General features: G+C 42.2%; 1 protein-coding gene across 7 annotated transcripts in view; it reads right to left on the bottom strand.

Moving 5' to 3' along the window:
- The window catches only part of TSPAN18 (tetraspanin 18), a 119,387-nt gene that overhangs the window by 10,816 nt on the left and 95,552 nt on the right, over positions 1-13,019 (bottom strand). For 5 of the 7 annotated variants that reach the window (XM_032690419.1, XM_032690416.1, XM_032690421.1 and 2 more), the window contains 3 exons: positions 9,966-10,057; positions 9,030-9,224; positions 3,917-3,991 (listed from right to left, as the gene is read on the bottom strand). In XM_032690419.1, the coding sequence (XP_032546310.1) occupies positions 3,917-3,991; positions 9,030-9,224; positions 9,966-10,028 (333 nt within the window). In that variant the 5' untranslated portion in view covers positions 10,029-10,057. Of the gene's footprint in view, positions 1-3,916; positions 3,992-9,029; positions 9,225-9,965; positions 10,058-12,895; positions 12,983-13,019 lie in introns of those variants that run through there. The other 2 variants (XM_032690423.1, XM_032690422.1) reach the window with 2 other exon arrangements.

Raw genomic sequence — 13,019 nt, 5'->3', positions numbered from 1 at the left:
CTGCCTTTGTCGGGGTCTAAAACAAAAGAGTAATTTAAATATAAAGTGAAACTTTATTTTGACAGCAGCAATCCCAGAGGAAATTGTTCAGAGTTTGTGTGTGATTTTTACGACACTTGGCCTAAAACAGAGCCGTGGGCTGGAAGGGTAAGTTTACCAGGAAAATAACTGATTCTATTTTGTTGCTCTTAAACTGCTTGTTCCAAATATCTGAAGTTCAGAAAAATGTGACAAAAGAAAAAAAAAGAGGACAATAAAATAAGACAGTTCTACAGCCATGCCCATGGCATCCCTCTCGCTGAAACTAGTACCAACCTGGAGAAGTCTATGCACATTGGAGTGCTATGGCAAGAACCATTCAGAAGGCAGCAAAGGACCTACTGATAAAACTAGATCTTTGCACATACTTGGAACAACACAATCGTACCAGCCACAGCCATGAACAATAAGGAGCTGTTCAGCTGTGTTTTTCTCTCACTGCTCTGAGGGTGACGCCTCCAGTACAACACATCCATGTGTACATTTACATGCCAGTGAATGAAGCGTGGCTGTTTTGTCACACTGGTTCAAGAAATGGCTTGGCTGGGATCAGTGCAGCCAGATGAAGGGGGCTTAGAAAAAGGAGGGCATTTCTGCACAACACAGGCATGCATGCATGCTGGCACTGCCCAGGAAGGGCACAACCTTCTCACGCAGTGCTCTGTTTAAGAATACTGAATGCTGTGCAAGAAGCTGCCTTCACAGTGCCTACTTGGAAAACAGGACCCACTCCTATCCATCTGCATTGGCCTGGAGCATCCTGATGTTTGTGACACAGTACAGTGCTTGTAGGTACAGTCATCAGTGCTGCACTTCTCGCTTCCACAGTGCCTTCCATTGGAGAGACCTCCATCCACTCAACCAAGGAAGGTTCATATTCTTTAGCTTTTACCTCATGCCTGAGGAAATAGACGTATCAGGAACCAAAGCAACTTGCTTATTAAATGTTAGAACTGCAATTAAAAGTCCAAACTCCATCCAAAGGTCTACCATTGGACTCTTCTGCTCCTACCACCCCATTTTCTTGATGCTAAAACAATCCACTAAGAGTAAAATATCCCTCCGGGTTTTTTCCCATCCAGACCTCTGAAGGGCATAGAAAAAGCAATTCCTATACACAGAGTCAATTTGACCTTTCATAGCATCTCTCTAGTGTTCATGGAAGTCATTATTTTATGGGGGAACTTATAGATGAAAAAAGGTTCTCCAACCCCCTCAAAATCTCCTTTTCAAAGGAAGAGAAAGTCTGGAAATCCCATAGCTGATTAACAGTAGCCTTCCTCTTCAGAGAAAGTTTTTAAACAGTTCATTGGAAGTGCAGCTGGACTTGCAGATCACAGTAGCTCACCATTGCAAACACCATTTTTACTCACTCCACCACCACACTCTGCTTCACTGACTCTTCCTCTAATGTCAATTCTCAGCAGAAAACGTCTCTTTTCCTATATTTTTGTCTCTTAATTTCTTTCACTCCCTCAGCAATTAATAATTTAACCCTGTTGAGTGTTTGGGAGTTGGTTTGGATGTAAAACACTATATAGGAGAAAGCTGCACTGAACATTATCTGCAAAGCAAACAGATAAAGTGTATCTTTTTTCTCATTCTACTCACCCAGTGAGACCACAGCCATATGGACTGGTGCAATGATCATCCCAGAATCCTCCTTGGTAAGTTTCCAAGAAATTCAGGTTGCCTAAATGTGCATTTAGCACCCCATGCCTTCAAAGTAATTTGTTTTGCAAGCAAGAGAAAAGCACATCTGAACTTGAACCTAAATTGTTACTATGAAGAATTCTTCCCGACACAGGGTCACTGGAAGACCACCTCTGTCCCTAAGGACATCCTGCCCAGCCATCTAGCCTCACCCTAACCCCAAGGTGACAGCAAAATTGGCTACAAGTACTTAAAAGGCCAGAGAACCTACCACCAAAATACATTGCAACACCAAAACAAGGGGTACTTTTTTCAGAACAAACCTGAGGAGAGAACAAACCACAAGAATTTGCAGACCGAGTTTGACTTCTGCACAGAGCCATCTATGTTGGGATCTGACGTTCTTCATTCCTTCCCATTCAAGCCCTTCCTGTCAGTCATTCTGACAGAGTGGGAAGGTGATGATACAAACAAGAAGATAAACTCAAGAAAGATAGAAGTTTGTTCCCCTTCAAGTTTTATCTTGCAAAACACCGTCAGATGCCACAGTAGAATAGCCACTGTGACCTTATCTTGTAAGATAACATGTCCTTACATGTCCTGTGGCTCCCATGGGAGTGGAAGGTACTGATACTTTGCCCAGGAGCAGGTTGTAAGCGAGGAGAACACAGAACACAGCCACCCTGCACTCAGGACTTGCAGCACGACTGGGCAGTTTCTTGTACCTTTTACCAGTTTCTGAGAGAGGAGAGGTGGGAGCTGTCAGTTGACAGTCATTCCCTGATCCCCAGGAAGCGTATTCTCTCTGTCATGAATGTCTCTCTGGGCCTGCAGGGCATTTCTATGGGTGTGGTCAGCTACTTGTACTGAACCAAAGGAATCGTCTAAACCAGCAGAGCTGTAATGGCCCGAATACACCAGACCCCCCATGCTGCAACATATTTATGAAGCTATAGCTGTTCCCATGAGGACATGGCCTCAAAACCTAAGCTGGAATGGGGCACCCACTCTGTGTGCAGAGTGCCATCCCTTCCCCACTGCCTTCAGATATGAGGCAAAGACAAAAAAAACCCAGTTTATAAAGGGAAAAAATCCTCTCACTGCCTCCCCCCAAGCCCATCCTACAAACACCACACTGTCTTGCTATGAGCTTCCTAAGTCTTGATTCTTTTGTATCAAAAGCTTTTTATATGAATAAAATTAAAAGTATATCCTGGTTCAAGAAAAGCGTCATTATACATGGCCCTTCTATGCTCATACCATATTTATCTCACGTTCAGTACAGAAAATGTATGTTCTCATACTACCAGTGGAGACCAGATAAACAAAATAAATACTAACAGTCACAAGTGACCACCTCTACTGACCAATCTACTTTCACACCCATCACTCAGAGAAGGATGGACCTAGTTCAGTCAGGCTCTCCCTTGGCATATATGAACATACAAATACACAAACCTTTGCTGTTTAGAGAAAGAAATGAGACTGTGGTTACTACTAGTGTAGTAAAAGTCTACTACTAGCACAGGAGAGGGATGATGGCCATTTAATAATATGCATAGCAGCAGAGTAGAGTAAGGCTACATCACATGAAGCTTTGGAGAGAAGGACTAAACTCTAAGCAGGGCAATATGCAAGGGAACCGCTGATGGGACTGAAAACTGGACATAGGGAGACTTGCTTAGGGCAGGTCAGGAAGGATATCTTGCAAGCAGCATTGATAGAAGTCTGGTGAACATTACAATATGGAAATTCAGAAGGAATATGATTAGAAGATTCTCAAGAGAGCTTTTGCACTGCACAGCAAGCATTGGCTTTCCTGGTAAAACAGGAGTTTTCACTATTAATAGTAATATTAAACACATGCTATACTGAAAGAAAAATAGTTGCCTTTAAGGTTAGTGTGACTTTATTATAAAGGTTCTTTGTAATGGAATGTTCAACTGTTTGGCTGCAAGAGAGTGAGGAAGACCCTAAAAGACCCAAAAAACTCAAGGAATAAGTAGCCCCCTGGTGCATGCAAACTATCCACCCTGCACAGACCAGGTTAGTTAGCATTCCCTGACTTGCTGGCAGTTCTGCAGAATGATGGTAGCAATGAAGCAAGTTTGCTGGTATTTGAAACAATCAGTTGCTCTACAAACAAATCAACCACCATCTAACACCATGCTCCAGCTGTGTACAATCCCACTGGAGTTCAGTTTGCCCACCATTGGATACTTACATTTTCTCTGAAGATAAAAGCCAGGATTGCAGCTGAAAGCTCTGCCAGGAAGATTAACAAAATAAACATGAAGAACTGGAAAAGAGAAGATAAACAAAAAAGCACAGACAGCATTACATGTGAGCAATAGGTAGTAGGAATGCAGGGTTTTGCTAATCACCGAAGGGATGGAAAAAATAACTGAGGAAATTTTTTTTCCCGACAATTAAAAAAAGCCTATGAGACAGTCACGTGGAGCACACACAGTCCCTCTCTGATCACAGGACATGGGAGTTTGTGATGCTTTTGCCTGTTTCTAATGAAGCAAATAAGGCTACAGAACCTGTAGCATCCCCTGATAAATCTGCACCAGGTTAAAACAGTAAGGCCTACTTCAATGGAAGAAGTTGTATAATTGTAGACATGCTCATACAGGGTTAAACTGTCCTGACACAAGTGCATGCATCACATGCATATGCAGACACACCCTTCATCACAATATAAACAACACAATTTTACTGTGATATGATCACATCTTATTTTGTATGGAGGGAGGCAGTGGGATATATACCCTGTGACCAAAAATGGACTCTTTTTAGAGTATTCCTCATTTAAGGACAAAATTAGCCTTGGTTAATATCTCCCTCCACACAATGGGATTGCACTGAGTTAAGTAATAACCACACAGAACCTGTACAGGATGTTGATAACACACCATAAGAATTACATTTGATAATGGAAGACTCATCCATGTTTTGTATAGTATCCAAAGTGTGCATATTCATATCCTTAAATTAAGGGCACACTGCAGACTTGACAGAAATCACAGCTAGAAGATTAAGTGGTAGTAAAAGAGAAACAGGCGTCCAGTCTGAAGTAAAACCATTACACTTATGTCATCATAATTTTAGGAAAAAGAAAGGAAAGCAAAACAGAGAGGCATGTGGCTGTTCATCTTAAACTTTATTTCATCCTGTTGTCCTTGCAGCTTTCTGCTGCTTCAATCTAAAAAGTCTGGTTTTCAGTCTTACTTACAGGCACCTTGTTTCGGTGATGTTACCAAGCCCGAGTGATTCACTGTGCCTGCACCACCCACCCCACAGAATTAAATCAGATGCACTTCAGAGGTCTCATCCCCAAAGAGAATGACATCTCGCTGCGAGGGTGCTGTTCCCTTATTTACCCAGAGCACTCAGGTGGAGTGTTTCCTAGCCAGGAGTGCTGGGATTCCTGCAGGCTCCCACTTCAGATCCTTCTGCCTGGCGGCACACAGGTAGAGACAAAACTTAAGTAGAGAGGAAAAGAATGTTGAAGGGAACAAATCTCCCAGAGCAGGAGAGCCCTCAGTAATATCAAAGAGCTCAGGACTCTGCCTGTCCTTAGGACCAATTCTCAGTTACCTTGATGCTTCGTGCTAGTTTGGTGCTGCTTCAGACCACATGAAACAGTAAAAAGAACAGGCAGTGATGCACCCTCTAACATTCTTAAAACAACAAATGTTGGTGCTGAGGAAAAGCTATTGGAGCAGAGCAGAAAGTGGCTAGGGCTCATGTTCTCTCCCACAATGGCATTTATTTCTATTCTTGTAGACAAATTCAACTACCTGTTGGAATGTGCAAAATGTTGTTTTGTTGTCAATTATTAGGGCTGTAAGTGATTTTCCCCACTGGAAAAGTGCACACACCACCCTGTCCCGTTTGTCTTCCTGCTTTGTAGTGGAAACAAAAGAAAAGGAGCCTGGGCTCAAATGACAAAACAAGAAAATCAGATGAGCAGGGACTTTGGTTTCCAACAAAATTATGTTGCTTGATTTTGCTGAACTAGTTAACTCTCTAATTTATTCTTACTGCTGAAGTTTTCTGTGTGCCTTCTTTTTTTCCTGCTTTGAGACTGTTTTAATTTCACCACAGGAGGGCAAAGAACAACTGATGAGAATGAACGATGCTTTGCAAATTCACTTCATCATCCATCAAGGGATCTCAGCATAGTCACTAAGGTCTAAGGTGGTGATCAAGTGATTAATCCCATCACCCTGCTAATTGCATTTCATTTACTGATTACTGGGAAACACATGTTCACCCAAGCTCCAGCACAGGCTTGTGCAGAAGTGGAAGTAGTCATTCCAGATTATCTGTGATAAGCGTCATTATCGTTCCCAACTGATTTACACTTATACTGTGCATTCTGCATTACAGACTTATAACAGTTACTGTAGAAAAAAACACAAGCAAGCCATTAGGGCTGATGAGAAAAAGAAGATGGATCATCAGTGTTTCAGAACTTGCTCCCATTCTGAATTTTAAGGAGAGTCCAAACTGCTTATTATGTTTTGCTTCCAAAATTAAATTGTTTACGGCTATATGAGAGCACAGAACAGCCAGCTGGTTAATGCATTGGACACAGTAGCCTCGCATCCAAATTTAAGCTTGAGACACAAATGTGAACACAGGTACCCCCCATATCCAAAGTGAACATCCTGAGTAACGTTGTCTCTCATATTGGTCAAAAATCTTGCCTCAGCTCCTGGTGATGGTTATAGGTTTATCAGAAGTTTCCACAAATCAATGCCTCGTGTTTGTTTTTCACAGCTCATCTACCATTCCAGTTTCAAAACCACTGTTCTAAAAAGAGCAACAATTGCCTTTAACTCAAAGGACCTGCATTTTCATGGTGAGGAGTTTCAGGGGCTACTACATCCATTTTAGAGGAGCGTCTGCACTCAAAACTAAGCCAAATGAAGCTAACATGGCCTGTTCTTGTTCTTGTTCCAAAGCTGAATTCAGTCCCATGATGCAATGTTGTATGCTCAACAGTATTTTGGATTCTGATTTTTATGGTGGTGTTTTGCAGTCAGAGGGTCTTCAGGACAATCTAGAAGTTATTCAGTGCCTGATCTGCAGGGCATTTTGTGAGCCATGTCCAAGTGCTGGGAAATCTAGAAATACTTCACAGCCTTGTTCTTAATGCAACATGTTAGGTTCCACAGTGATGGGGGTTTTTAACCAAAGACAAGCATCTTAATGAAAAATAAAAGTCCTTGGAAAGACAGAAGCCAGAACCTAGAGACCATGCTTTTGTGCATCTGTCTTGTCCCTTCTATCTTCTGTTACATTTGGACCTAAAAGCTTTAGACATACATTATGCATCACTGTGAAATCTCGCTCAAGCAGCTCTCTGGCTCATCAATTCTTCAACAGCTTTGTAAGTGGACTTGATTTGATCTAGCAACTGTTCCCAAGTACCACCCCCACCAAAGACTTACACTCTGTTTTGCAAGTGTTCCCAGGTCTCTCTGGAGTACAGTCATGACATTTGCTTCTTCAATGCCTTCAATCCTATCAGATTTTGGGTTTCACAGATGTTTTAATGTAAGCTGATTTTAACATCAGCTGGTATGGCCCCAAAAAAGAAGTTGACAGTATATTTCTCTCCCTTGGTATCAGCACAAGTCCTCATCCAAGTGCTTCACACTACTGAATGAGACAGCAGGTTGTTAACAGAGTTGGCTTTGATACCAGAAGACCTCAAAGACCTGATCAAAGTGAAACAATAATTCCTCATCCCGTAATTACTTTTAGAGTTTCTCCTCATCTAGGGTATTACTTCCAGCTTGTATTTTTCTCACATTTCATTCAAAATCAAATAATCATAAAGGTAAATAAATAAAGCAGCAGGGCTCAGAACTATCTCTAAGAGTCAGAAAAGTAATAAACGCAAAATCAAGTGCATTGGAGTATAACTAGAACACATGGAGGAATATTCAAACTTGTAACTGATATTAAATCAGGAAAGAGCATGGCCCAGAGCTACCTTCCTCCAGACAGGTTACCCATCTGTATGCAGCAGACATGGTCCAAACTGAAAATATTACTCTTCCATTCACAAGGTCAAAATTTTCATCAAACATAATTTTAGTTTCTTAATCTGACAAGGACAGGCTTTGAAGTAACCTCAGGCTCATTGGGCCTGATCCTTTGCATTTTATTAGGTTCCTCTGGGCAGATCTCCACAGACTTCACAGGGATACCTCTGGCTTTCTGATTTACTTCTGAGATGAGCCACTAGAAATCAAACCTACAATGGCTTCCAGGAAAGGGATCTCATTTGCAGGCTATGAACTCAAGGCATGTGTGAGCCAAGGTCTAGAGAGAATTCATCTCACTCATCTCTAGGAAAGATGGGTTTGCAGCATTCAACAAAAAGGACTTTCCTGTTCTGTTTAAAGCTAGAGACAAGCCTTTTTTACTCCATGAAGCAGCTGTGCAAGACACAATCATAACAAAATACAAAAAGTAAGATCAAGATCTTAAAAAAAAAAAACAAAAACGAACAAAAAACCCAACAACCCCAAAGTGCCAATAGACACTGCAGGAGGGAAAAAGGTCACATCAGACAAAAAAAAAGAAAAAAGAAAACAAGAAAACTAATGAACTTTGTCTTTCAATACATAACGGGTAATACATTCCAGTAGAAGAGTAGAAGAAAAGGGATGGAAACCTTGCAGTATCTGAACTTATGGGGGAGGAGGCAGGGGCAAAAGTGACTTATTTTAGCTCTTTGTAATTATTGATGACCACATGGGCTGAAATTTAACCCTGCCATTTAGGAGAATGTGCCCAACAATAACAAATCTGGTTCATTTTAGGAGCAGAGTAGGCTGTGTAAAGGAGTGACCAGCTATTGAGAGCTGCAATGACAGGCCACCATGCAGCTCCGAGCTGGGCATTTCTGCTGACATGGGGGGAGCTCCCTTACACAGGTGCTGTGCTCTGTATGTTCCCTCTGCTTTGTTGTGAACTGCTGAGGAATGAATGTACAAGTGGATCAGTGGGGTTTGAGAGGTAAGAGGACCACTCTTGGTCAACTTATAAATGTAAAAAAATCCAACCAATTAAATGGGGGCATTTTGAAAGAAAGCTTAAAAAGGTCAAAATACACTCAGAGGCTGGGCTCAAATCTATCTATATACAGAAAAAGCAAATTCTCTGTATTTCTAGCTGTGTGTAAAAGTATCCTAAGCCTATTTATTATCTAAAGGAATAATTCATTCATGAACTCATCAGAGCGCATCTATCCAGTCACTCCCACTCTTGGGAAGCACCAAGAGGCCAACAGAAAATGCACGGGCACTTACAAAAAGCAGGAGGCATTTGTTCTCACGGATGGCACCACAGCAGCCGAGGAAACCCAGCAGAAAGAGCATTGCTCCCATAGCCAACACGATGTACGCTCCTGTGAAGAGCAGAGGGTTGGCAGCCACTATCTCTCGAAAACCTGTGGGATCTACAATGACCCAGATTCCAAGTCCCAGCAGGCACGCTCCTCCCAGCTGTCACAGCACAAGGAATGGAGAGAGAGGGAGACAGGTCAACATAAAACAACGGCTGAAGAAAAACTGGATTCATTACTATCTTTGATCAAACATATTAATTTGGAGAATTTGTGTTTCTCCACTGCATATATTCTCCGAAGTACAGGTGACTTCTGACCTGCTACTATTAGTATCTCTTGCTCACTAAATGAATCATTTGCAGCAAAAGTGCCTTTCCTCCTAGACACATCCCTCTACCAGCTATTTACTCCCTCCTAATGCTGAAAGACAGTCTCAATCTGCTGGCCACACCTATGGAGGGCAGCCCAGTGAAGGGGCATGCATGAACGATCCCCTGCCACAGAGGCCAGGGCACTGGCCACCCTTCCTTTAAAAAACAAGAACAACAGAGAATGACTGTTTCTGAGTGAAAACCTCAGCGGGCACCCAGGACTAGAAAACAATTTCTTCTGCCATTCAAGGACAAACCACGTACACCACTAGTTACAGCTTTCTCTGTGGTCTCCCCTGTCAAGGACAGCAATAACTCAAAAAACAGTGAGCACTGCACTGCCTGAGCAGTGCTGAATGTCTGAGCATCTTTGGATGCTGCAAAAGCCTCAGTGATGCTAGTGCAAAGCAGAGGGGATATTCTGTATCGTTGGCAACTTTATCAAAATTACAGCCTATCCTGCTGGGGAGCAGCAGGCTGCTGGAAACAGAAGGATTCAGGAAAGAAAGTGAATTCCAAATACTTACAAATATAAAGAAATTGAAAAGAAACATCAGGTACTTCATGCAGCTCAGACAGTCTCCCTCCATGGTCTTCAGGCTCTTTGTTCCAACTCCTCCTGCAAAACAACAGCACATTCCTAGCACACTCTTTTTTATTGGAATGACACAATCCTATTTTCATTTGTATTTCCCCCAAGATCCTGTGGAGTTCATTATATAGAAGAGCTCTTTTCTTACCTGAACAAGGCAACATAGCACAGGTTACTAAGAGATAATGATCACTGCTAAGCCCCTTTGCATTCCTTAAGGTCTGTACAGATGTGAAGAGGAAGGTTGCAGGAGAGGAAAGGTCTAGCTTTACTTGCAGAGTGAAATACTGGGGGAAAAATATCCCTCTGCACATGAAGATTTTTACGCCCACCTTAAAGCCTGTCAAGTTGAAGAGAGCACTGAATGTACCTGCCTATTTCACACCAAAAAGGTCATATTGACACAGCAGCCAAACAAGCTGTGCCCAGTTAAAAGATGCACAACAAACATTTGGGACAGTTAGCTCCATACAAGCTTCCTCTACAGAATGAATGCCACACAAACATGGACCACAGCTTCAGGGAAACTTGTAGACATTTGAACTGGGAATGACTGCAGTGTGTGGACATGGGAGGGCCCACGGAGGCTGTCCACACAGGGTTACTCAGCCTGTGACACACCACTTGTTTGTCACGCTCTTGTCATGCACCAGGACCATGTGAAGTCCTGGTGCTCTACGCCCCACTCTGCACATGTCTTTTGCAGGAAAACCCCATGGATCAATGTTGGAAAGCTTTTAAGGCCAGGGAAAAATGCTATAGAATCTTAACCAGTTTTGAAACTCCATGTCTGGTTTAGACAACAAACTGCTTGGACAGTGCTTCTATTGGAAAAGCAACAATAAATCCTGACCAGATGAGGTTTACACTCGAGGAAAGTTCCTGCTTGCTGTTTAATGAAGTGACTATGTCTCCTAATATGCCATTATATCACCAAGTACCCCAGAGGGACAGACAAATAAATACACTGAAACAGAAAACAATGCAGTCATGGTGCTGTGCACAGATAGATCTGTACATATACAAACACAGAGGCACAGGTTTGCTCAGCTCCTTAAAGAAGACTTCCCAAAGCCCACATGCCTCTTAGAGCATTCCATTCCCTTTCTCCACTGTAAATGCCATTCCCTAAGCAGACATGCATCTAATGATGTGCTGTGCTAGCAAAGTACACTTAATTCCACTTAAAAGAAAAAAAATGAAATTATCCGAGGTTTTCACCAGGTTGGAAATAAAACTCTCTTTCATTCCTTCATTGTTTTAGTTAATCCACGAAACTTGTAAGTCCTGTAAAGCCTTGTGGGGTGCTTTCTTCTGTGACCATAGGAACTGCTCTGCTTTAGTCAAAGAGCTGAGAAAACCCACGGCAGGCAGAGCTCCAGCATGGGCTGCCTGAGGGTAAGGAGCCAGATTTTTCTTAACACAGTATGTGTTTTCTACATTACTTTTACTTGGTTTAAAATCAAATCAGCTCCTTTTTAGTGACAAAACAAGCAGAGACACAAATGGTGCAACATAGAAATTCATGTGGACATGCAGTTGCTTTTCCTCTGCATCTACATGTGTCTGGGGCAGGACAGCAGTGTGCCTCTGCTGGGTGGGTAATGCCCAGGGAACCCCCTTGCTAGAGGGATCCCGAGAAGGTCCACCTTGCTTCTGGAAAAACACAAACCTGAGAACAAGGGCAATATTTTTCTTTACAAACTTTATTTTATTATATCTCTGATACATAACTGTTCTGTTCAGAGAGACTCAAGACAAGACCATTACTGCAGTAGATGGAGTAGGGCACAGAGCTCTGATGTGGGCCTGGAGAAATGCCCACAGCTTCCTGACAGTGTTTTAAAGCCATGTCTGAAAAACTCGCAGAGAAAAGAGATTTCACAGAATATCTGAGTTGAAAGGGAATCACAAGGATCATCGGGTCCAACTCTAGGTGAATGGACCATATGGGGATCAAACCCACAACCTTGGTGTTATAAGCACCATGTTCTATAAATCTTGAAGTTCAGAAGGGTAAGGACCTGAGGAGGGAATTCTTCAGTTTTATGGGAAAGGGAAACTCAAGCTCCCCTAACACAAGTCTTGGATACTATAGTAGAGAGGGATATGAAAATACAGACAAATCAATGAACTTCAAGAGCCCCACAATTAGTGTCACCCAGATGTTCCCCTCATCACACAAAAAAGCCATACTCCAATGAAACAAAGGATGCCTAAATCTTAGTATATTAGCCAAAGTCTTGAAGTTATCTGAGAAATTTCAAAATCCTGCTGCCTTGAGCACCCACCTGCATGATCTGTATCATAGTAGCCTTAGTCAAAAAAAGGAACAAACCCCCAAACAGTTTATCCTTATTGTGTCACTGCACATCATAACACACTCATCCCACTACAGTCACTCAAGATGTGCAAATGGAACTCAGAGGCAATACTGTGAGGTCTGGGCTGGCAAAGCCAAGAACCAACATATCAGAGTTTTCCACATCAGAAGAACTCAATGCAACACTTCCAAAAAATGCCAACCTGATCTGAGCAACTGTTTTAGTGGTGGAACCTAGAGCTTGGAGAGACCCACATGTACCAGCATAACACACCCTTTCCAGTTTCTGCTGAGTACCAGGTTCCCAAACAGCACATGCAAGGTCATCATTTGGATCCTGTAATTGCATTGATTAAAGTAGGAAAAATCAACCAAAAGCATGATCTGATCTCTTATGAGGCACTTAAAACTGTTTGATGTCAGAGTTAAGCACTCCAGCATAGTATTGCTCCAGACTTTGAAGAGTATGTAACTAATGCTATTTACACAACAAGGCAAGCAAAATGCAAACAAGCAAGCAAAATGCAAATAATATGACTTACAAATAAAATAATTATGGATGCATTTGTGCCAACTGCTGCCCTTGCTAATTAGCTGAAGGTACCTGAAGTCCCTGATGACATGCTGTATGGATAAAATAACTGATATTAAAGGACAATCCTGACT

Source organism: Chiroxiphia lanceolata, chromosome 6 (genome assembly GCF_009829145.1).
Source record: "Chiroxiphia lanceolata isolate bChiLan1 chromosome 6, bChiLan1.pri, whole genome shotgun sequence".
NCBI lineage: Eukaryota > Metazoa > Chordata > Aves > Passeriformes > Pipridae > Chiroxiphia > Chiroxiphia lanceolata.
Note: the sequence above shows the minus strand (reverse complement) of the source record. Positions and strands in the feature narration are given on the sequence as shown.